Here is a 25213-nt window from a genome sequence, read left to right on the forward strand (position 1 = left end):
CGCCAGGTGTCCGGACAGCGGGTGCAGCCTGCACCTTTGAAGGCCCATGCCACATGGGAATAGCTCGGGCTGAGGCTGCCCTCTCTTCCAGAGCGAGTCCCAGCAACGTTCCCTGTGCTGGGTTTGCTTCCCTGTGCGTGTGCACAGGGAGCAGACTTACAACATCTGCATTCAAATCTCATCCTTCAGACTGCCGGCTGGGCACTCTTCAGGCCCTAGGAAGAAAATTTCCCCCACTTCTCAGGCGTGGGCCTTAGTTTTCCTTGTGTGCTGAGGGTGGCATTTATTTCAACCTACCGGACTGGAAGGTGCCCTCTCCCTGGGGTCACCCTGACAGATGGCTGTTGGGCCTCTGAATGGGGGCCTGGGCATATTCCCACCCGTCGGTCTCTGACCAGACTCCCAGATGTTCAACCTCCGACAGGCATTTCTGTGTTTTTCAAGAACTGTGGTGTTTTCTGTCGCTTTTGTCGGGGTGGGCTATGCCCTCCGCTTTTGCCTGACGCCCACCAGCGAGGCCGGAGACGCGGTACCAATACCAACCCGCGGGGAGCTCCCTCACCCGGGGGAGGACAGCGCCTGAGGGCCGGGGCTCTGCCCGCCCGGCGACCCCCGTGCGGGCCGCCGCCGGGCGCACTCGCCCCGCCCGGGGGCCGCGGCCCGCCGCGCCGCGCCGCCCCCGGAGGGTCAGCGTGCCCCGGGGAGCCCCTGCGAGGCGGAGGGAGGAGCGCGCAGCGCCATGTGAGCAGCTGGCGGCGGGCAGCGGCCCTCGAGGGAGACGGATGGGGTGAGAGACGGCGCGCGGCCCGGCTGTCAGCGCGGCCTCAGCCCCGCCGCGGAGGGAGCCCCTCCTCCCCGCGGGTGTGCGCCTCTCGCTCCCTGCCCGGGGCGGGGGGAGCCATGGCGTCCAGCGAGGAGGACGGCGGCGGCAACGGCGCGGTGGAGGAGAAGGAGAATGGCAAGAGGAGGAGGCTGGGCGCCCTGGCCACGGCCTGGCTCATCTTCTACGACGTCGCCATGACCGCGGGGTAAGCGGGCGCGGGCACGCCGCGGGCCGGCGGCGCGCCGGCGGCGCGCCGCCTCAGCGGAGCGCGGAGCCGTAGTGCGGGGCGGCGGGAGCCTCGAGGCGAGGCGGGGTCCCGGCGGCCCGGCAGGCTGGGGCAGCCGAGGGCGAGAGCCGGGGGCGCAGGGGAGCTCGCCGGTGCGAGAGCCGGGGCGCAGGGGAGCCGCCGCTAGCCCTTGCCCGCCGGGCATTGCCTAATACGGTGCAGCGCTGCCGGCCGCCGGCGCGTCACCCCGAGCCCGCCGCGGAGGTTAAGTATAGCCGGGACAGGAATGCCGGGCGGGGGTGCCGCGCGGGCCGCGTCCCTCGGCACCGCCGCCGCCGCCGCCCCTCCACGGCCGCCCGCCTCCGGGCCGGCCCCCGCGCCTCGCCGGGAGGGTCGGTCTGCCCGCCGGCCGCGGGGAGGCGAAAGCGCCCCTCGGTGCCGCCGGGGGTGTCGGGGCGGCTGAGGGAGTGCGGGGGGCGCGGGGGGAGCTGTCCCGGGCGGCGGTTCCTGCCTGCGGCTGGCTCGGCGAGCTCACGGCCCCGGTTTCCCTCCAGGTCCGTGAGCCCCGGATCTAAGCGAGGCAGAAATTTCCGAAGCCGAGCGCGGTCCTCGGCGCCAGCGGGCGTGCGGTGATGCGCAGCGGGTGGGTGGAGGGGGAAAGAGCTGAAATACCCCAAGGGGCTCGTTTGAGCTGCTGCTCCGCACTGCGATGCTTTGCCTTGAGGGAAGTGGGTATTTGTTTTGAATAACAGATGAGAGCACTCGGGTTTGTGTTGTTAGTACTTGAAGCGCATAGTTTTGCTTCTTGAAAATTTGTCCTGTTCGCTAACTCTAGGGAAAAAAAAAATTAAAAAAAAAAATCCACATGCTTAAAAGAAAACGAAGAACACACAATTTCATAACTTCCAGGCTGACACTCATCACGAGAACAATTTTACTCTGGTTACCAGTGGGTGAAATCTCTGCCATCTGAATCCGATAGAGCAAAACTGATACGCTGAAGTTGAAGCAGGAGTTGAGGCACTGATGCAGAAAACCAGGAATATGATTGTAATGACTTTCTTCTCACTTGCATCTGTGAATCTTGAACACGTACATTTAAGTCTGTTCATATATTGCAGCAGCACCTTTTGAAAAGTGCTTTTACTCAATGTAGTTTTTTTCTAGCTGGCAGGTTAATGTTACCTCATCAGATTCCCAGCCTCGTGCTCCATGTGTGAATTTGCTAATGAACACTGACTCTTGCCACTGACTTTTGTATGTCTGCGGAAGATTATCGAAGCGTATTAGTTTTGACCTTAGGTGCTGATTCAGTATCTCCCATATCTTTCTCTCCCATCTTCCATTAACATCAAAAGGAATTAAGATATGCAAAATTGCAAATTTTATGTGGAAACAGAGAAATAAGAGATAAAGACAAATTCTTACAATCTTTTACGGATACAATTTTTAAGAGAAAAAGAAACATCTGAAATAGAGCAATACTTAACAAGGGCACTACACAGGATAAAGAAGTAGCAAGAACAGTGTATTTGTACATTTGTCCAGACAGTGCAAAAGAACAAAGTGTTTCTAGAGTTTTAACAAACTAATACATAATTGCATGTTAACAACCATTCTAATAAAAAAATTGCAGTTTATATTTCTTTCTAACAAAGGTTTAAGGGTCTGAAATGACAGATTAGTACCCAATCTTGCTGAAAGTCCGAACTGGTAATGCTGCCTTTATTATAGAAAGTGTTTTCCATGTCCTGGTGATTTGCAATACTCAATACAAGGTCTTTCCTGACATCCAAAGTCAAAGCCACTGACACCTAAATAAGTCAATCTGCAGAAATTGAAATCCAAATAAAAACTTACATAAGAAAAATATTTGTAGTCTTTACTTCTGAGTGTAGTCCAAGATTCCTTCTCTCTGCAACTCTTATGTTACAGAATGAGGTGCAGAAATTAGAATTTTTTAGTTAGATGTGTGATAACTTCTCAGGTGAGGACTAGGACAGAGCTGTTGCTGTCACTATTCGTGCGCCAGGTGGATATAAACTCACTGTCACCTTCCACTTCACTGTTTTCACTTCACAGGGCAGCTTTACTGTGAAGGACTGCCCGTGATAGTCCAGTAATTCCTTGTTTCCACAGTGGTGGGAGACAACCTCAAATTACTGTGCTCAGATTTAAGATCCGTTATAAAATCTAAGTAACACTTGTGGGGGCAGATTTTGGAGCTCCAGCAGGTTGGATTCCTGGACTTAAAGTAGAAGGGATCAAGGAGAGGAGTCGTTCCTACCATGTGGGGACGCCTGAGTAACTCTATGTGAGTTTGAAATGCCATCATGAAGTGCTGGAATGAGCCACGCCGAGTGACTGGGTAGCAGTAGGCACCGTGTGTCAGAGTTGTTAAGGGGCTGATACTGAAGTACGTGCCACCCGAGGCAAACAGAGAGCTGTCACGACCCAGGCGAATCACATGCCGTTACAGCATAACAAGCCTGACCAAAGATCAGTATTTCTTGGTACCCCATTTCCAAAGTTAGCCAGTACCTATGATTAGGGAAGAGTATGAGAACAAGAGAGATGTTAAATATTTATCCAAATGTGTATATTCATATTTCTCCCGATGTTTATACGCTCTCTGAATCTGCCTCTGAGTATTTCTCAGACCCCTCTGCTTTTCCACTCGGGCTCTTCCTTAGCCAGAGCTCATGTCACTGTACAGAATGCTTGCTATGGCTTTGTGTGGAATGAAAGGACTGAGTAATAATTTCCGATATCATCAGACAAGAAGTTAAGCTAAAATTATTGTATTTTTTTGTAATTTTATTTTTAACTCTCAAAACAGCCATCCATCTATAGCTCTGGTTATGCCTATAAGTCTATATTAATGAATTTTTATACTTTGTGGATTGAAACCTGAAGTTTTCAAGGCACCTCACTACTAGCATGGTGTTTGGAAGAATGTGGCATAGCTCCGCATTAAGGATGGAACATACACCACACTATTTTGAAAATCTTTATTATATAAACATGGATTAATTATATAGAAGGAATTGCACATGCTTGGGTTATTGTACTGAGTCTAGGCTGGGTGGTGGGTGTCAACCCACCACAGTTTAGAAGTTTGTTTTTTTTTAGTCTCAATTTCCGTTCGGGGTCTGAATTTCAGTTTTGTATCAAATTCCAGTTTGATTAAAAGATGCTGTTACTTTCTTTCCTTTACATTGGAAGGGTTATCAGTTGGTAGCATTGTTCAGCTTCCTTAAACAAATATTAAAAGATTAGCCAACACCATCGAACATGCTAGTTAAACATATCTACCTCTAGAAGCCAGGAGCATAGAGCACCCATCTCTCGGCACTTTGGAGTCTGATTTTCAAAGATAACTCCTCAACACTTTTGAAAACTGAATCGTAATGGTGACTTCAGCTGGACAATCACAAACAGAAGCACTCAAATCACTAGTCAGTTCTGAAAATTGTGAGTTGAGGGGCCAGAAAAAATGTAGAAATGATGTGCATAAGTTCTGGTCCTTATACAAACCTGCGACTCAAAAGAGTGGCTTCAGTGCTGAGTTCATCACGTGTTTTCAGATAACAGTAATTCACAGTAAAGATGCATGAGGGTTCAATAATAAAAATACAGTCACTGCTAGTGAAAAGTCTGACTGACCCGTGGTTTTGGGGAGTCCCCTTAATTCAAGTCAGGCCTCTGAAGGTAAACAAGTCATTCTCTATCCTTTCCCAAGTAAAAGAGATGAAAGAGCGTAATGTTTACATAACATTATATAATATTTATGGCTAAAGATATTTTTAATAATCTCCTAAGAACACTGAGAAGTGAAGAAGCAAAGATATTCTGTGAAGAAAATATTCTACTAAATTATTTGCGGTGGATGGATATTTTTAGAATTCTAATTTGAAATGTATCCATTCTCTTTCTTTTGTAGGTGGCTGGTGTTAGGTATTGCCATGGTGCGGTTTTATATACAGAAAGGAACACATAGAGGCTTATTCAGAAGCGTTCAAAAGACGCTTAAATTTTTCCAGACATTTGCTTTGCTTGAGGTAAATTTTAAACATTAGTTTGCTTTACTGGATGCTGCATATTGTAGGCAAAACACATTATTAACCTGCATTTAATATCAAAATATTATATCAGTACTCAAAGTCCTTTTAACCTTATTATTTAAATAAGGGTTTTTGCGGGGCAAGGTGACTAGTTGAAACAAATCGGTACATTCTTTCAAAGTTAATTCTAATATTTCTTTAAAGCACATGCTGCCTGGGAACTGCTTTGATTTGAGAGTCTTTAACTCAAAAGTCAAAAATCTCTGAATGCATTCCAGCTAGCAGATCAACCCTCTAGCTTAGTAGATATCTCCATCTCCAGAGATGATGGCTTTCCTCTTACTTCATGTACTGGACTCATTATCCTTCTGTGCCTTTCCTGCTTCTGCTTATTTCCAGGCTGGATTTAGATGCCTCATATAATCTGTTACAACATGATCTGTGCAGGTCATGCAAAGTATTCTTTAAATAATACGACTGTGGTCAACTACGTACTCGTGGTCTCAGTTTACAGTACATCTCTGGAATGAAACTGTTGGGTGTATTGAGCACTTACAGTTCTTTCCCAGGCACAACAAAGAGTGCCTATCTACTTTTTGACTTATTTTCTCAGTCTGCCTACACCATCTGTAGTTCAAGCAACTATTAAAATCATGTGGCTGGCTGTATATAGGCTTTTATGTTATTAAACTTTCACAATAAATAATTCTACTCAAATCTTTCAAAATAATGAAAGCACTGTATTTGCTAAATATTACTGACCGGAAAATACAATAAATCTGAAGCTTTATAGCTGTCATTGGCAAAATTATAGTAAAGTTATTAATCTGTAATGAATACAGAACATTTTAAAATCGCTGTGTGTTTAGCATCCCTTATATAACTCCATACCGTCCTGTAAAATTCTTCTTTGAATAAGATAATGGAAGGGAGGCTTGGTAGTTGAAAAAATCAATGCTTTGAAAGTATTTAAATATGTAATATATACCATTAATTAGGAAAATAAATCTCTTTCATATATTTGCACAGATCAGATACTGAGCCCATCACAGCATTGATTGCCAGGGCTCTAACATACATTCTTTTAGAGATTGTTAGCTGGAGACAAAAACACGGTTCTCCTTCAGAATTAAGCCTAGGTTTATATTAATATGAAAAGGCCATGTTTATAGTGTAGATAGTAACATACTGTACGTCAGTAACGTCTAACTTATTTTTATTTACAGGTAGTCCACTGTGCAGTTGGTGAGTTCTTTGTTTTAGTTTCTCCTGTAACTAATTAAAACATGAATTGTGGAACAGAGATAACATGTTTCTCTTTTTAAGGGATAGTTCGCACATCTGTGCTTGTGACTGGGGTCCAAGTGAGTTCGAGAATCTTCATGGTGTGGTTCATTGCACATAGTATAAAACAGGTATGTGCGTGAGCAAGTCGTGTTTCGATTGTTTTTAAGGAGAAGCTAGTCATACAGTTCTCATTTCATGAGGGAGACCAGTTCAACAATAAATGACATTCCTACAGAGAACACTGACGTACTTGAGTGCGATTTTGGAGGTTGGGGTTACAGGATGGAATTTATGTGCTTCTCCTCAGGAAACTGAGTCTGGATCTTAGCCGTGAATCAGCACAGTCTTCAGCATTGTGCTAACTGTGGTCTGCCTAAGTGAGAGTGATGACTACTGCTATTATTTAACAGCAGATCGACCACAGTGTTAACCGATTCCCTTTCAGAAACTTTAATGAGTACTCACTGAATTAATCTAGATGAAAATACAGCTTAAATCAAATTTACCTGGGTAAACAATGTTGTCATTTTGCGATTTATTTTACGAACTTTGTCAAGATTTTAATGTTATGGTAATAGTAACATTTGATGGCATGCATCCTGCATTTTTTCATTAAAAATATATCAAGTCATCCAGCGTGCCACAGTGACACTTAAGGTCCTGTATAAATGACGATCGTTGATTTGCCTGGCTGCAGGCGGCGATTGTAACTTTAGCAGAATGAAACAAGCAGACTGCTTACAGCGAGTAGGTAGGACATTCAGTTCAGTTTCTGAGGTCTGCTTTCTGTGAAGGGCATGTAAGAATTAAGTGACAGATTTTGAGTCTGTGCTCCTGAATTTCTTTAAGCTTAAAAACTGAGCCGTTAAACTGTCTCACCAGCAGATGGCATAGGCCTTTCTGCTGCTGGGGTATCATAGCACCTGCCTCAGTTGTCAAATCCCTTTGTTTCAGTTCACGAAGGGCTCGTTTTCTACACTTCATCTTTTCTTTTACTGTTGCTTTTCTTAACATGGAATAGGCTGGTTTTTTTTGGTTTGTTGGGTTTTGGGTTTTTTTTTGGTAAGCTAAGTGTTTTCATTTTTCCCTGAAGGGAAAATGTCTCAAAGGCTAACAAGTTTTATATTGAATGTTTACATGAATGCTGGAATATAGCACTGCGTTTCGCTGTTTTGTTGTTATCTGCAGTGGATTAAATCTTCAGCATATCCAGTCATTTTTTTTGGTCTCCTCTATCTACAGTAGTTCAAGCTGTGTCCAAGAAAAAATACATCTGAATGTATGTCTGATTGTATTTCACACTGCTATTGCTTAGCAGGCATGAATGTTCAGGGTCACTTTAGGTGGTGAGAGGCTTGTTAGTGATAATAGCCAGACCCAGATCTCTCTACTTGACTGGAGATTTGCAAGGCAACAGATAGAAATTCTCTGCATACTTATTTAAAGCTCTTCTGCTTGAATTTAGCACTGGGACATGAATCCAAGTTTGGGTTATCAATGTTTGTCTCTAATCGCATGACACTGAGAGCAGCCTAAATCTGTCTTTCCCTTTGCTTCTTTGGATGTCCTTGCACTTCAGTTGTTGCTATTTGTTTGTGAGTTTGGCGATATTTTTATATCTCCTTTTCTTTTGTGATATTGGTGAGATCCTTTCACTAAAATTGCTCCTTTGACTGACACATTGAGGGCGCAATTTTATGAGATGATGAACACTTACAATTCTTCTTTACTTTCGACAGTTAGGCATTTTCAGCATCTTTGAGATGTATTAAGCTTTGTCACCATGTTGCATTTTATTAAAAAAAATAATTTCCGTTTTTTGTAATTTTAATAAAACTTGTGTTACTTTATTTTATTTCACAGACATCCCTGGAGCTTTTCAGCCTTCAGAGATGGAAATGTATTACAAAATTCCTTCCCTTTTAAAGAAAAGAAAATTACTTGCGTGTAATTCTTCTTCTCAGAAGGTAGTGTTTGTAATAGATCCCCACGTGCCTTCTCTGTGTTTGGGGACTTTTGTTTTTTTGTTCACTTAGAGTGAAAAAGAACCGATGTTTTGAAACAGCAGATAGATGTGCTACCTACTGATGAGGCAGTTTAATGACTCAGAATTTAAGTCTTAAATGGGATTGTTGAGCGAGTTTACCCAAAGCTCCTAATCTACCAAACACTCTTCATTTAGTGGTCCGTCTGTGTTCCAGCTCCTTAACTATCTTACAGCTCCCTGAAGTCTGCCAAATTTGACCTTCTGTGACTAAGTTCCAATTAGTAGATGATACTAAGCAATTCCTTTTGTCTAAAGTTTCATGGAGATGTGCATTATATGGTGAGGAAGAAGCAAGATAAAAAGTAAGAGGAAGTCTGGGAGACAGAGTAGTGAAATGCAGAATGGGTAAAAACTGATTTTGAAAGGAACATATCTCCTGTAGTGTTGTTTTCTTCTTGCTGTTTTGAGGACTAAGAAAATAAACAAGTAAATCAACCTCAAAGAGAAAGACAATTAGCACAGTGAAAATGCAGATAGAGAGTAAAGTGGAGGAATAAGCTCAATTTGGGTGTTTATATTTTGGTATTTGCATAGTGGATAAAGATTGCTCAGTTTGCAAAATGTCTGTGTGTTAGTAAATACGTATGATAAAGAACTGTACATGCTAATGGTTTCAGCATATCACTTTTATGCCAAAATTTTTTTTCTTTACAAGGTGTTAGTTCTGTTCTGTATATCTTAAACAGAAGTCTGTTGCAGTTTGCACAGAAAAGAAGCTTAAGGATGAAGAAAGTGTTGGTTCTTTATGCTTCTGCAGATCCAGAATGAGGAGAGCGTTATTCTTTTTCTGGTCGTATGGACTGTGACAGAGATTACTCGATATTCCTTCTACACATTCAACCTGCTCAACCATTTGCCATACTTCATTAAGTGGGCCAGGTGGAGATGTCTTGCACTTCAGTTTCTTATGGTTCTGTGCATGTTAGTTTCACGCATGCTGAGCTAACACACAGGAGAGCAGATGTTTCAGCTTTGGTTATGTGTCAGCAGAGTGCAAGCCGGGTGCTTTCTGTACTTGGGATCATTGTTACTTGGTTTAAAATGTTAAAAATGTTTTAGCTGAGATTTTGGAGTGTGATTTGTCCTTTGCTTTCTGTGTCTCACAGTTTGAGCTCTGCTTTAATTTACTTTATTTTTTTTTCTTTATCTTTGGAGTCATCTTTCAACTTACAGTATGACTCCTTAAGATGCTTTCGAATACAATGCCTGAAATTAATGTTCAAAGACATTTCAGGTCTTTGAAAATGTGGGAGTTGTTGTCACTCAATCCGTATGCTTGTTATCGCTTCATGAGAAGTTCTGCTTTATCAGAGCTTTTGTAAGGTTATATTCATGTAGTGAAGCTAAATATTGACTTAGTTAAGCCCACATAAAAAGAGTGTTCCATATCAAAACTGCTTTGATTTTGAAGCATAGTTAAGGTTGCCCACTAGATCAGATACATTACAGAGACTGCATGTTTACCAGGAGACTTAACTGGAAGAGTAGTATTCTCTGTAGTCATTATTTGAAAAATGCATTTAAGACAGACAGACTTACACTGTTAGAAGGAAAATATCTTACCGACATTCAGCATAGGCAACTCTTATTTCAGAGTCCATTCATTTATTTTCCTTTTATTTTACAGATAATGCAGTTCTGATGCTTCTAATGCACTTCTTTGATATGTCTGATGTTTATGTCCACTCTTATAATACTTTATCTTTTTGCTAATACCTAAGGTAGTAGGCTTGGTTATGTTTAAGCACTAAATGGCAAACTTAAAAATAATCAGATCTGGTTTAATTTTTTATGTAGGCTTCAGAAAGAGAAGTGCATTCAGAAAGTACTACATTGACAGATACAGTGACTTGGTGGCAAAAAGTGTATCTTGAATGATAATTTTTGTTTCCTTATAACAGACAATAGGGGAAACTGACATTCTCACAGCAGAGATATATGGCAAAATATGCTATAAACAAAACATTTGGAAACGTATTATCTTTTCATAGAGTCCAAAATATCCCGTCAAGATTTATGGATAATCAAACAGCACAACTGGGCATAAATTCAGTACTCCAACAGAGCTGGAAATTTCTGATCTTTAACTTATAATGGTAAAATATTTGCCTGTCCATTGTTAATTGCATAGGTATGCTCCAGATTTTAGTTCAGAATTTTTACTTGGGTTTTTTTCACCACATAGAGACAAACTGTATTTAGGTCATGGCCTCAGTTCCTTCTCATACCTCCTATAATCTGTTCTCTGACCTGTGAATCCTCTAAGCCTATTTTCTCCTAGGAGGGTTTCATGTTTGATTGCTGCTGTTTGGAATCTCATCTCTTTTGGTCGCAGAGTGCACACTGTACCTTTCTCTCTGTATGACAGCTCTCATTGATGTTCCCTGCATGAACTCAAGAGCTGTTCCTTAGGAGAAACTGCATCTCCATGGTGCACTATGCATTAAGGACAGCACAAACCCTGTTGATTACCTTTTTCATTTTGTCACCGCTTATGTTGCCTATGGCATTCAAACCACATTTTCTTTAAACTGAATACCTTCGCTTTTTATTTGAACATCTTGCCATTTTAAAGTGGATCTAAAAAGTTTCTGGCACTGTCATTTTCTTTTATTTTTAATTGACCCACTGTGCGTGCTCTGTGTCAAAGGTATGTAGGATCATCTGAATTTGGGATCCTGTCCTGGTCTGAATCCTATTAGTGACAACAGCAGCAAGATGAGTAAATTTAAAAGAAGACATTACTAGAGACTACAAATTTGAAGATTTTTTCACTCTTTGGTATTAGAAAGACATACAAACATTCTGATACTTCACTGTTTTTAAACAAAAGGACTGAGGAATGCATTCTCTGTAAACCAAAGTAACACTATCCAAAGTAACTGAAACTGGTTTTCTGTGCCAAGTCAGGATGCGGTCCTTGATTTTGGTGCAGGAACTTCTGTAATACATTGCTGTGCCACTAATAATAGCAAGAGGAAATTTTAAATTCATGAGGTGTTTCTCACAAGAGTGTTTTGTTTGTTTTTTGTTTTTTTTTTTTTAAATGCAGATACAACTTTTTTATCATTTTGTATCCTGCTGGAGTTGCAGGTGAACTGCTAACCATATATGCTGCTTTACCCTACGTGAAGAAAACAGGAATGTTTTCGCTGAGACTTCCCAACAAATATAACGTCTCCTTTGACTACTATTACTTCCTTATTATTGTCATGTTCTCCTATGTGCCATGTAAGTATTACTTAACTGTAGTAAGGCTAACAAAATCATAATCAATTATCAGCAATGCTGGGAACACTGCCTGTAGTTAAATTTGCTGAACACTTTCTACTATAAAAGCCTGCTTTCTGTTGTTCCAAGCTTTACTGTTCTTTAATTGGTTAGACTGAAATTTTATGTTCTGTTATCTGCCTCAGAACATACGCTGTCTTAAAAATTTCAGTGAAAATGCTAAAAACATTTCTAAGACTTAGACTAAGTAAAAAACCTTTTTGCTTACACACAGAAATGTCTGTAATTGTGTTGCTGAGAATTTCTAGTGCCTCTGCCACTTTGAAGCAATGGCTTAACAATTGTCCTGCAAGTTGTGCCAGAGATTTGCCTTGGTTTTGTTGCTATTTATATCCATTTATGTGTCACCTCTGAAAATCACTGTTTGAGCATGCTTGGGAAAAACTTGAAGAAATATTCTCCAATATTTCATTTGCACAGAAATCGACCGCCTAAACCTCTCTGAACATACTTCAATCCCTGGTTTAATCAGATTGTCCTTGTACTTCCAGATACCAGAAGCCACAGATCAATTGGCTGACCAGAGCTAACATTAGAGAGGCTATCTGTCTTTCACTTCCACTGGTACCTAAGCAGTGTAGACAAGGCCGATTCGTATATAGCACCGTGAATGTGGCTAGACCAAACTAGGCAAACAGAATAGTTTACATAGTCTGGACAGTGCGGCTAGAAACAAGGCAAGAGATTAGGGAGAGGCATTGAGAAGCAGGAAAATTAAAGTTAAAAAGATCTGTGATCTGTATCCATAAAAGATATTCCTTTAAGAATCATAGAATGTTAGGTATTGGAAGGGACCTCAAAGGATCATCTAGTCCAATCCCCCTGCCTGAGCAGGACCACCTAGATAGATCACAAAGTAGTTGACCTTAAGCATGGACTTTCACAGTATGCACACGCACACGGTGAATTTTTTTTCAAGAAATCATGGAGGCCAATGAGAGAGATTTATATGAGTAAAAAATGTCCTAAGCTATCATAACTCACTAACAGTTTCACAGTTGTTTATATAACTTAATGTTTCAGGAATAAATCGAATTTTCTATCCATTAAATGTAAGGATCAAATGTATCAGCAGGACAGTAACAGATCTCAGAGGGCCAGGAGAGAGGGAGCTCCTCACTTCAGACTAGAACAAGTAGGGTATGTTTATATCCTTCTCAAAGTCTTAATTCAAACATGCTTACCTTAGCACAGTTTCAAAGACTTCAGGCACTGCTGGAAAGTGGTTAAGTCCTGTTTATACAAAGAAAGTGTTGAAGGGAAGTTCCTTGAACACAGGGTATATGTTCAGGGGGCCTTGCCTGACTTGTGAGTAATTATTGTTTTGTAATTCACTGCAGTGTTCATGGCTTGCTATTATTTACCTCAACCAACTGTAGCACTGTGTGCAATAATTTTCCTCAGTTCATCATTCTGCAAAATTGTATTTTTCTGTTATGTAATCTGTTGCACTTTTTTAATCTAATTTGCTTTCTTTTATGCTTTGATCAAGTATTTCCACAACTTTACTTCCACATGCTGCGGCAGAGAAGAAGAGTACTTCATGGAGAAGTGATTGTGGAAAAGGACGACTGAATCAAGCCGTGTAACTATGGTGCTTTTAATGGAAAAAAAGAGGGTAAAAAACCAAAACTTCCTGTGATTTTTCTGAGTCCAAGTTTTAAAACATGGAACAAGAATAAACAACTGTGCATAAAATAGCATGGACTGTATTATTTTTACAATTAATATATCTTTAGACTTACCTTTTCATCCTCGGTTTCACTTTGAGTTTTGATTGTTCATTTCTTCAGACAAATTATTTTCTTATTTTTAATAGGCTGACAAATAGCTTTAAGAATCAGAATAGTTGGCTACTGTGCTTTCTGTTCTGAAAGTTCTGTTTTGACCTGTAGTCATCATCAAGAACAGAAGGAGATATGATAAGTTGTGCTGAAAGTGAGTCTTCTGGAAAACAGAGTGTAAATTAGGTAATGATGTTTTTCATAGACTAAGTGGCTTAAATGTTATTTAAGCTTTATATTAAATAATACCTTTCCAGTTATAAGTACTGTTAGCATGTTGTTCAACATTCTTTGAATTACAGGATCACCCTGTAGAATTCCAGAAGAACTTTTGAAAGGAGCTGAATTCTTCATTGTCAGTGCAAATTTAGGTCTCTCTGTATTTTCATTTGTAATTTTAAAGATCTGTAGAATAACAGATGTAATATTAACTGGTTAAAAGTTTTTGCTGAGGAATAGACTTGATGTGCCTACCTTTCTCTTATCAGTGGCTGGAATGGGACTCGTTTGCTGGGGAAGACTGTCCGCATGTTTCTTATTCTACATTTAATTATGTATGCAGAAAAATTATGGTATTGCATTTAGAAACTGTAACTACAGTGAGATATTTAACTTCTTATAAATAGCTAAGTGGGATAAAATATTTGAAATAGCATCTTAAAATATAAATTGTGCTTTGAATCATCCCATTGTGCAATTTTAATTGCATCCCAATGTGCTTCCTCCCCATTGTTTATACTGTTGAGCTGATTCTATTTAATGTCTTCAATAATCTGCAAGAGAGATCTACAGTATATTAATAAAAGTTACAGATGATACTACACTGTATGATACCTAAGTGGGAGAGGTCCAACAGATGGATTAAATGTAGACAAGAACTAGACGCAGCCTGAGAGATTCAGAGAAAAGGTAATGCATTTGAGGAAACTTGGATACTTGGTGAGAGTGAGAGTAGATTGAAATGTAATAATGTAGTAAGAAGCCTTGGTAATGTAGGCAACAGAGTTGCTTCTGGCATCACTGAAAGAAGAGTATATATGCAGAAAAGCTGCATCAGGCAGCTGGAAATCAGAGTATGTGTGACTGCTAAGGTCGTTTCTGGAGTACAGTCTTATACTTTGGGTACCTCAAGGGTGAGGAATTGAGTTAATCTTCCAAAAAGAGAACAGTAACTAAATTCTTTGAAGATTGTGTCATTAAGTATGTATAATTTTTTATTATGTGACAAATGCATGCAAAGGAAGAGGCTTTCTAAGTGTGAAGGTGTAAGTACAACTGATTATGTAAATTTGAAACAAGGTAAATATCCTCTGAATATCAGGAGAAAGATCCTACCAATGAGGTCAGTTAGGTTATGGAATGACACAGTAGTACTTCTCAATGCATACAAGTTCTTGGTAGGTTTTAAGTTAGATGTAATTCAATAGTGGAAAATAATCTTCCTTTGGCAAGAGTTTGAAAGGCATACTTGAATAGGCAGTTTTCATTTTTAGCTTCAGCAATTCTATGATAATACAGCTTTTTGAAAATTGTAGATGCACCTTTTTCTAGTATGTCAGGTAATTTGATAAAAAAGCAAGGATTTACTACATCCCTAACTTTCAAGTTCCATTTTGTGCCTTAAATTTGTGATATTTACGCATGTCTTCATTACATGTAAATTAGTTTCCTATTAAATGACAAGTGCATAGTGGATTTGAGATAGAATAGTTGTATTTCTTAGAATTTTAAAAGGTGTAATCTTTGTACTTTTTTGAACAAATTTCACGCAAGGTGCTATAATTTATTACTTCTCTGTTTTATATGTAGCTAAAATTACTAAAAGTTTAAAATAGAAACTACATTTACAGCACTGAATCACAAAATAGTTGTTGTACACATGTTCAGACTAGCAGCTGTATTTGTCCAAAGTTATTAGAGTACTGTTCTACAAACTTCACTTGCTTTTCGATCCATGAGGAACATCATGGCAGTTTTTAGAGATATTTCTCAGTTAGCAAGCAGAAGTGTGAGATGAAATATGAATAACTAAGATTAGATTAAGTTCTGTGTCTCCTTTTTTACTGTCAGGGCAGCTCACTGAAGACCACAGCTATCGATTCATTGAAAATGCATTGCATACTCTAAGGATGTGATTTTGAAATCCTTGATCAGATGAGTGTACCCCACATATACTATTCCTGTGCTATAATACTGTATTATATTTGTTTTCATTGTGGCTTAAGGATATTACCATATGTCAATCAAAGAGCTATTTTTATATCCTTTTTTACGTGTGACATGAAAGAAATACAGCACTGCTTGCTAAAATCTTGGGTTTGCACTTTCATAGAGCAGCAGTGTACAAGGTAATGATACAATTTTAAAAGTAATTTACAGCTACAGAAGAGTCTTGCTAAATGATAAATGAATAAAAGTAAAGCTAAAAATTACTTACAGTATTGCATTCAATATTTGATAGACCAGAGAGATTGCCACGTACATTAGTTTACATGGCATGTACTTTTAAAAAACCAAGCAACGTGTTCTTTTCTTCCTCTTCGTTTTTGATTGAAGCCTTTCACTGCAGCCTCAATGTGTACCTTTTGTTTTAATATCTTCTCAAAGGTAGTGAGAGTTGCCGGTAAAATCCTCTTACCATTGACTACAGATGGGCCAGGATTTTATCCTAGGTAGCTTACTTAAACTTCAGTATAACATTGTGAAACACTTAATTAACTTGCTAAATGGACATAAGAATTTAAGTATGATTTTCATATGGTGCTCTCTTTCCAGCTTCTTTTTGACACCTGTCTTTTTGTCTTCCTCTCTGCAATATTCCTAGATTTCTAAAGCATTGAAATCCTCCTGTTTATGAAAGATTAGGAATGTATTCAAACATCAGCGTCTTTCATGTTTTGATGTAGTCTTTATCAAATTGTTCATATAAAGGTGTTTTCTTACTTACGCTATATGTGCCTTCTGGAATGGATTAATATAGAGTTTGAAGCTTTTTTAATGACAATACATAGGAATAGGCGTTTGGAAGGAGTTTCCTGTTCATCAGATGACATTTCCTATTATTGGTAGTAACATGAACACACAGTCCTTTTTATAAACTCTAGCTGAAAGCAATTGAATTTCTTGAGGTTTTCCCCAATACTCATACACTGTTCCCACTGGGAAAGGCTGTTCCAGGACAGACTGAGTGAATCACCTTGTTTCACAGCTCTGCCTGGAATGTCTAGAGGCCAGATCCTGGCTTCAGGGCATGGGCAGTACGAAGGAATATGACGCTGAGAAGTTGCACCTTCCACGTTAGCTGCCAAGAGGGTCACTGAGGCCATTGTGAACAGTGGTTGATAGATGTAATTTCTCTCACCTCTTACTACGCAGGATGTGAGAAGAGAGGAAGCTCAATGTGCTTTCATACCTTCTGTGTAGGGAGCTCGTGAGCTCAGCTGGGAGGATCTCTGTGCACAAAAGGTGTATTACAGAAAGGGCTTTTCTGCTCCACTCAGCTATCTTATTACTATCTACGAGTCTGTGTTTCTTGAAATACTGATATGCCAAGATAGCTGTGCCACACTGCTCTCAGTAGTACAATTCAGAATTATCAGGCTTGGAGAAACGGTGCAGTGTGCTGCTTCTAATTCCCATTGAACATAACATTTAGCCAGAGTCATGTTAATGGACAGGTTGCAATGACTAGTTAACAGGGAGGCGCATGGAGACCTTTTCTGTGACCAGAGAGAGCCTACCTTTTCTTAGCCAGAAAGAAATATGTGCATTTTAAAAATCTAGGTCTAGCTGCTGCTCTGACTGTGGTACTTGCACTCTTCACAGTACCTTACTTTAGTGGATATTTGGACATTTATATGATTACGAAATAAACTAGAATGAAAACAAATTACAACCATGATGAAAATTATAATTTAAGGTGGTTGCTACATTAACAGTTTTTGTGAATTCAGCTCTTGCTTAATCTGACTTGGAAAAAAAAAGGAAGGAAAATTAATACAAATAAGTGTACTGCACTAGGCAGGAGGGCTTTATAAATCAAAATTTTCAGGCAGGCAAACTGGCCGACGTTGTTTATAAAGGATAGGTTAAATGCATTTTTGAACAAAAAGGTTGAAAGCTTTTCTGAAAATTAAATTTTATTTCACAATGTATGTTTTAAAAGGTGCTCAGAGGTACTGTATTAGTTATTACCAGTTTACAATTAAAATTCATGTCGAACATACACTTTTTACAGGTGATTAACTGTAGCCCATTAAAATGTTTTATTCTATGTTTGTTACAATGACTGTTTAAGAAACAAACACCTCATGTTTCTGCAAAGCTCTTGCTCCAGTGATTGCAGTCTTGCTAGTGCCTGCTGAGCTTTACAAGGCTGTTAAAGTGGCAGCTTAATATTTGCCAAGGATAGCTCCTTAAACTTGCTTTCATGACAGCACGCCTTAGGATTGGGTGGTGCTCTTGGTTTGGTGTCTAATACCATACGCCACTAATGTGTAAGGGTCTTGAGTGCCTTCAGTAGGACCGAAGGCTTTGCAGATGTCAGCAAGGGAGCTATCCTTATGAATTACCAGATGGAGAAGGTCTGTCTTGTGAACTCGTAGGTCACAAAGTCTGACAAGTGAACTTAAGGCTGTACAGAGACAAACTGTGGAGAACCTGGATGTTGGGTAACTCTGACCCTCTCATAGGAACTTGCTGTCAAGCTCAGGCCTGCAACTGGTAGTGGCTTTCGAGTTCTAAAATGTGCAATACTTTCTGTGTCATGTTGTATCAACTGAAACATGTCATCTTTTTATTCACAGCTCTCTTGCTTCTCTGTTCAGTCTTGAATGTATTTTATGTCCTTTCAGTTGATGGCTTTGTAAAAGTGTAAGTACAGAAATATTTAACGAAGCGTATAATGTATGGAATTGTACTTAAAGATTCTTAATAATGTAAATGCACCGCAGCTGCTCATTATGGTTATTTTTTCTGAAATGCGTTATCATTAGCAGTTTACACAGACAGGAAAACAACACAATATAATACTTCTAATAACTTATTTATTTGCAAAGATTATAAAATTTGTTGAGCTATAGATTCACGTATTTGTTTTAGAGTTTGTTAATACTGTAGCACTGTAGAAATTAATCATCAATTAAAAGACACGTTCTAAACTATGTTCTATTTGATTATTTTTTTTTTGTAGCATGTAGCAGTCAGTTCATAAAACTGTTCAGTGTATTACACCAGACTGGTATCTGTGTACAAATACTGTACTTTTTATTTCACAAATTAATCTTGAGGTCCCCTGTAACATATTTACTATTAGCCAGCCTTCCTTTTTATATTTCTTAAAATACATTCCATTAAAAAAGAGGTAGGTGTGAGGAGTAATATTGGTTTATCAAACAAGAGGGAAAAATACAGAGCATCAGAGAGAACTGACAGAGAGCATCTGTCAGCATGTATGAAGGCAATTTCATTACAGTGATCCTGAAATAGGTATTACAATAGTGGATATTTCAGTATTTTGGAACAGGATTTTTTTGTGGTATTAACCTTTGGGGGAGGTGGAGGCAGTGAACATCCTCTGGCTGTCCTTTGCTACATGACTAACAATGACATTGCAGCTATGAGGATTTTGTTGCCATGACAGTACCATTAAGCAATATGTGAGCATTCACACCTACTTCTTTTGAATTAGGAATCAAGTGGTTGTAACCCCAAGGAGCTTAACTGCCTACAAAGGCTAAATCCTGTTAGTCAGCTGTATTATAATAGCGACGTAGATCTCCTGATCTGAAAGCCGCAGAAGTGGTCTTCTGATCTAAATTTCCAGGAGAGGATTTACTTGTCCTGGCCCTCTACCAAAGTTGAACCAGTCTGATTTCTACAGAAGCTAGTGGAAGAATGTCCACTGATCTCAACAGGAGTATGATGGGACACAGATATTCACGTGTTCTGTTCTGTGGATTTACTAGGAAACCGATAAACTAGCCTCCTGTTAACACTGTCTGGGAGAGAGCACATGCTTGTTAATGCATTAGCTGTTGCATGGTGGCTCTCCTGCCTCCCAGCCTTACGGCGCGACCCAGCACTGCTCCTTGTGGAATGCAACAAAAAAGACCAGAAAATTTCCAGCATGACACTGCTATTGCATTGTACTAATCTGAATTCAGCAGAGCCGTAGAAACTCCCTTCACATATCTGCAGAAGTATCTTTTATTTCTGAAATTAATCTAGGCCCAGTGACACATCCCATTAAAAATAGGCAGAGTAGATCAGCCCTCACAGCTGCTTGGACATTCCTGGCTTGGAATGCTGCTGTCACTGCAGCATTCAAATGACTTCGATTTTCGTGTGTAGTCTCTTGGCGGTCTGTGCTCATACTACTCTGATAAAATGGCACTTTGCTTGCCCTTAAGTCACTGTTCCTGATTCAGTAGAACAAATTGGTGAGTGACAAGCAAGAAAAGATTCAGGTGGGGGTACTGCTTCCCATGCCAAGCACTTTCCTGCACTTAGAAGAGAATGCTGGGTGTGCAGTGAAATTTTTGTGCCTTCAATTTATCACGTATGAAATTGCATTGTATAATAGAATAGAACTTCAATTCATGAAGGTAAGAAACAAATTTCAGTACTGAAGGCAGCCGATTACAATTTATTGCGTAAATTAAGTCTGGAAAGACCATTAAGACTGAGATTCACCTGGTGGCAAACAGAGACAGAATTGTGCATCTCCCAGCCAACACTTGCAGCCAATTGAAAGTCAAGTATTTGACATTACTTCTGTTTTCATTCAAAGTGAGGTGATGTTGCTGAGAAAAACAATCTGGAATTCTTGTCAGAAGGAGTCTTTTGCAGTGATCATCTCTGAATGGGCCTTGATTGAGTTAACTTTCCAATCTTTATGTCATATCCAGCAAATTCTTAACTAAAGGTTCTGTGTCTCGGAAAAAAAAAAACACCACCCTAGAAGCAATTCCTCTAGAGAGTCCTAAATAGAAAATTTATCTAAGCGTTCATGAGATAGAAATACTTTTGAAAATTTTCATGCTTTTCAGGAGAAACAATAATTTAAATCATATGAGAATAATTTAAATCAAATGAGAATTTATTGATTTTGTTCTCTGTGCATGTTACAATAATAAAGTGCTTGAAAAGGAATTGGAAATCTAGAGAACAGTGCCCAGATACTAAATATGCTAGTAGTGAATCTTCAAAAAGATGGTAATATTTTAGGATTAACAGCAAGAAAGTGGAGGCACAAACTAACTTTTCTCAAACAGAAAGATTAGCTCAAATTTTGGGTCTGCCTGTTCAGCTGTATTTGATCCATAGGCAGTGTCTGCTGCTGTCTATTACGTTACAAATTTCACTGTGTTCATACTTGATATAGAAGTTTGTTTTTTTTTTAATCAACAGACATAAGTAGTTACTGATAAATGTGTTACTGTCATATGAAACTTGGGTGAGAAAACAAAAAAAAGAGGGCATATTTCTCCGTTTCTCAGCCCTTCTAAATGGAAAGATCACCTTAAGAGCCATATTACACTGTGTTGCCATGATATTTTTTATTTACCATATATCCATAATTAAGCTACTTTTTAGATTATTATTTTCCTACTTTTTTTTTTTTCCTGTGTGAGGATGAGTATATCATCTAGATGATTTTCTCAGTTGTCTCAGAGCCCTGGCATTTTATGAGTGAGCAGTAGTCCACAGTCCACAGCTGGAAGAACACTGCGTCGCGATATTCCTAAATTGGTGCAATGGCTACATTCTTTAGAATAACTTCATTCTCTCAATAATTGCAGGATGAAGATAAAATATGAAAGACTAGTATTTTGTATGAATATGATAGCCTCCTGAATAATGTCTGTTATGTGTGAACAGGTTTTGGGGGTTTGTTTGTTTGTTTGTTTTCCACCTACGTAGTTACTTAGCTTACAAACTAATTACTTCGTTACCTACCGTGTATGAAGCTGATGGGCTCTTGTGGTCGGCTTGTGTGTGAGTTCCTTGAGTTTATGGCAGGTTCGTAGTCCACTTCCTTGATCAGTAACTTTAACTCTTAACCACAAATATTTGTGGGAAAGAGACAGTGATTTCACCGTCTGTCTGAAGTGAATATTATACTTCAGGGTATCTTTTGCAATGCTTTCAGTATTTAAGCATGATTTCCTCTTTGTCTTACTTCCTTCTGATCTGTGCAGGCTACTGACGGAGAGAGAACAATCACAAGATCTCTTGTAAATAATGTCAGGTTTTAGTTAGTTCTCTTGTTCCAGTGCCCCAACTCCTTTGAATGCTCATTACAATCCATGAGCTGTTCAACAGCACTAAGTTGGAGATAACTCAGTCACCTTTTTATGTTCTTTAAAGTTTCCTTCTCATCTTAGAGCAAGACCACAGCCCATTTAATTTTTGTACTGCGAGCCCTGGCGCTGTCTCCTTCTCCCCAGCACTTACTGATTGAATGGCCAGTAGCATCGGGGGCCTGAGCATCTTGTTTCCAATGTGCAGAAGACAGAGCTAGTAGAGAACGACGGGGATAATATTTTGTGTTAGATGAAGAGTGGGTGGCTTTAGCCATGTGCTGAGTGTAGTATGTAGGATATGTGTTTAGGGACCTGAAAAGGAGACTCTGTGTTTCTGAGTCAGTGACTCCTGGGTGGCTGCTGTGCTTGTAACTGGAACAAGCTTGCTATTTAGCCCTTGGTATTGAGAAGACACATGAGACGTGCTTCACTGACGAGTGGTATCATTTATATATCTGCTCTGTTTTTCATCTCTGGGCACACTATGTGCCTGCAGTTGCACAGTTTGTAGGTGCCGCTTTTTACATGTTAAAAGAATTAACACCTTCCTCCAGCGTTTTAATGTAGTTTAGTTCTGAGATGTCAAGAACTTCTTGGAAGAAATAGCACCTTAGACTGATCTGATTCCATCTTGAGAGCATGAATGTTTCAAGTGGCAGAAGGTTTTGGTTGCCCTCCGTAAATAGTTCTGGCAGCTAATTTAGTCCTGTCTGCCATCTTTCTGATGTCGTCTTTCCCAGCATAGCCTGTATGTTCTAATTCATTCCATGCTATGAAATCTCGTTACACAAAATAAAATATGTATGAAAGAGAAATATGAGCTATGCAGGTGGGCCAGCACACTTAAAATATGAGACTTATCCTTCCTCTCTGCAATCGTTCATGGCAAGGAGGAATATCAGTCTGATGGTTCTGAGGAACAGCAAAAAGATTGGTCGCCAGCAGTGGTCATCAGGTTTCCTGACTGTGAAACAGTTCGAGGGGAATCTGCTCAGGGATGGGGATTTTTAAGTGAGAAGCCAGTCCCAAGTTCTTTTTCCCAAGACATGTCGGGGTGGTCTTTCTGCTTTAAGATGACTGCACGTACTTCACTTTGGAGGTGATGCTTAAACCTTCAAGGTGCTTTGTGTTAATATTAAGATTTCTACCTTTAAAAGGGCTTTACCCTTTCTTTTATTCAGTGGTATTCTCATCACAGGCCCATAGCATCCCTCCAGTGATCATCTTTCTCAGTGTATGTTTCATATTTCCCTGGGAGGCTGTGACTGTTATAGTCAAAAATGCTCACAGCCCAAGTAATATTACCTAGTATTTCCTCTGGTTGAGACAGGGTTTTACCTTTGTTTTGGTAATGGTAAGCATGGGGGTTTTTTGATCAATGAATGCGTAGTTTCAAAGCTGTGAGATCTACAATGAAACCTGGAAACCTCAAATTGGAGAAAGGGATTGAATTACTTCATTATTTACTGGAAACTCCAAGACCTATAACAGCTGTATATTGAATGAGATAATTAAGCATGCATTAAAGTCAGCTGCAGTCAAGCTATTATTTCAGGATTTCTCTCTTAGAAACCACAGGAAGAGAGTAACTGGTCTCATGATCATGGCAAATGCTCTCAGAGCACTACCCAGGCTCTGAGACTGACAGTGACTACCAGTGTCATTTCCCATTGCAGCTCCTCTTCCATGGGAAGCTGAGAACTAATTACCATGTAAGTACACTGAGCTCTAAATAGCTGTTATTCCTTCAGTATACTCTTTACCAAGAGATTTCATCTGCAAATAATACATTTTGAGATGGTGCATGGGAAGGCGTGGCAATTTAGAAAAACTTTTAAGAGACCAGGTTGTAAAATTTCACAGCTGGGTAGGTTTGCAGTTCACAGTTGGTTTGGAGATGGAAATCATGGGACCAGTTCCTCTGCTGCGGTGCAGAGAATATGTAGTCCATGGGAAATGATGATATTTTTCTTTTTTAATTTGGACAAGTGCCAGAAATACCAATGTTCTTTTCAGAATTAGAATTGCAGAAAAACAAAGCTGGAAGCAGTGAGGGATTTTGTTCTGAACCAGTTTGAGATTAAACCTTTTTCTGAATATTCCGATGCTGGGAAAAGGCAACTTTCTATCAAAAATGCATTATTTTCCTAGGAAGTTCCTGGATAGCTCAGGCTCGAAGTCCTGAGACTGACCATGTGGGTGTAGGGAGCAGGGTGGAAGAAGGCGAATGAAAAGCCATGCTGCCTCCCCCAGCTGTGAGCTGCCAGTGGAGGCTCCGATGCCGAGACAGCTGCTGTACGGGACTGCAGCCCCGGCAGAATGGGGTCAGTAGGTGGAGAGACAGCCGGCTGCCAAGGGCAGCCCGTAGAGATACCAGCGGAAAGAAGCTGTGGAAGGAGCAATACGCAGTGAAGCCTGCCAAGCTGGTGAAGTAGGGAGCGGCCGCAGGGAGCAAGGGACAGAAAGGGATGGAACAGTCCTCAGTCGCTTAATGCACAGTCCTTAAATCTGGAGGAGACGTTTCCTGGGTCTTCTGCCCTGCAGAAGAAGGAGGTGGTGTTCCTGGAGGAGAAGGGGGTGAAGGATTAATTAATCCCAGACTTGAGAAAAATACAGTTGCATTCAATGAGATTCCACTCTACTAATTTTATCCTGCTCTGTCACTTACACCATGTAATCTTTTACCCTGAATTAATTTGTTTCTTCCCAATATAAGTGATGGGATGGAAACATCTTCTGACATGTCATAGCAGAAGACCTAGGAAAATTTTTCTCTCCTAGTGCCTCTGACTTTGAATTTTGAGAACAGTGGAAGGAATTTGAAATGGGGACCAGCTAAAAATCCTCCTGCGGGCAGCCGTGCCTGCATTTGCACTGCGTACCTCCGAAGGAGTGTTTAGTTTGCTCTATGTGTCTGGAGGTTAACCTTGATTCGCCTCTGTTCTGTTGTGAGAAAATTCTCTAGGGTCTGTCTGAAGCACCTACACAGCCACTTCTCTGAAGCCTTTGGAAATCCCTGAAGTAGTCAGAGTTTTGCCAGCAATCCAGCAATTTGAGATCCACCTCTGCCGAAGTGATCTCTCCTGCAGGAGAGAGGAGCCAAGAGGATTCATCTTCACACTTGGGTAGCCTCCAACCCCCTCCTGATACAGGGAGCCGACCTTCAAAGGGATCCTGGCCGCTGCCGCGAATCTGGACTCTTGCAGTGGTTCATTGCTTTCAGTCCGGGAGTGTAGATGGAGTTAAAATAATCTCTATTCTAGCAGTTCACCTATCTCGATTTTTTTTTTTACCACTATGCCCTCTGGGAAGTGTGGCTGACTGAAAGAACCATATTTTGTTCTCAGAAGCTTAGAAAGAGGCTTAATGTTGTGACAGACAAGAA

General features: G+C 40.3%; 1 protein-coding gene across 1 annotated transcript; it reads left to right on the top strand.

Annotated features, from left to right (window-relative positions):
* The first annotated feature begins 900 nt into the window (after positions 1-900).
* Positions 901-13313, top strand: HACD1 (3-hydroxyacyl-CoA dehydratase 1). The gene is made up of 7 exons (XM_086614704.1): positions 901-1028; positions 4993-5110; positions 6340-6358; positions 6440-6528; positions 9205-9326; positions 11500-11678; positions 13231-13313. The coding sequence occupies exons 1-7, from the start codon at positions 901-903 to the stop codon at positions 13311-13313; spliced, it is 738 nt and encodes a 245-aa protein (XP_086470830.1).
* The last annotated feature ends 11900 nt before the right edge of the window (positions 13314-25213 follow it).

This window comes from Tauraco erythrolophus, chromosome 7 (genome assembly GCF_009769465.1).
Source record: "Tauraco erythrolophus isolate bTauEry1 chromosome 7, bTauEry1.pri, whole genome shotgun sequence".
Classification (NCBI taxonomy): Eukaryota; Metazoa; Chordata; class Aves; order Musophagiformes; family Musophagidae; genus Tauraco; species Tauraco erythrolophus.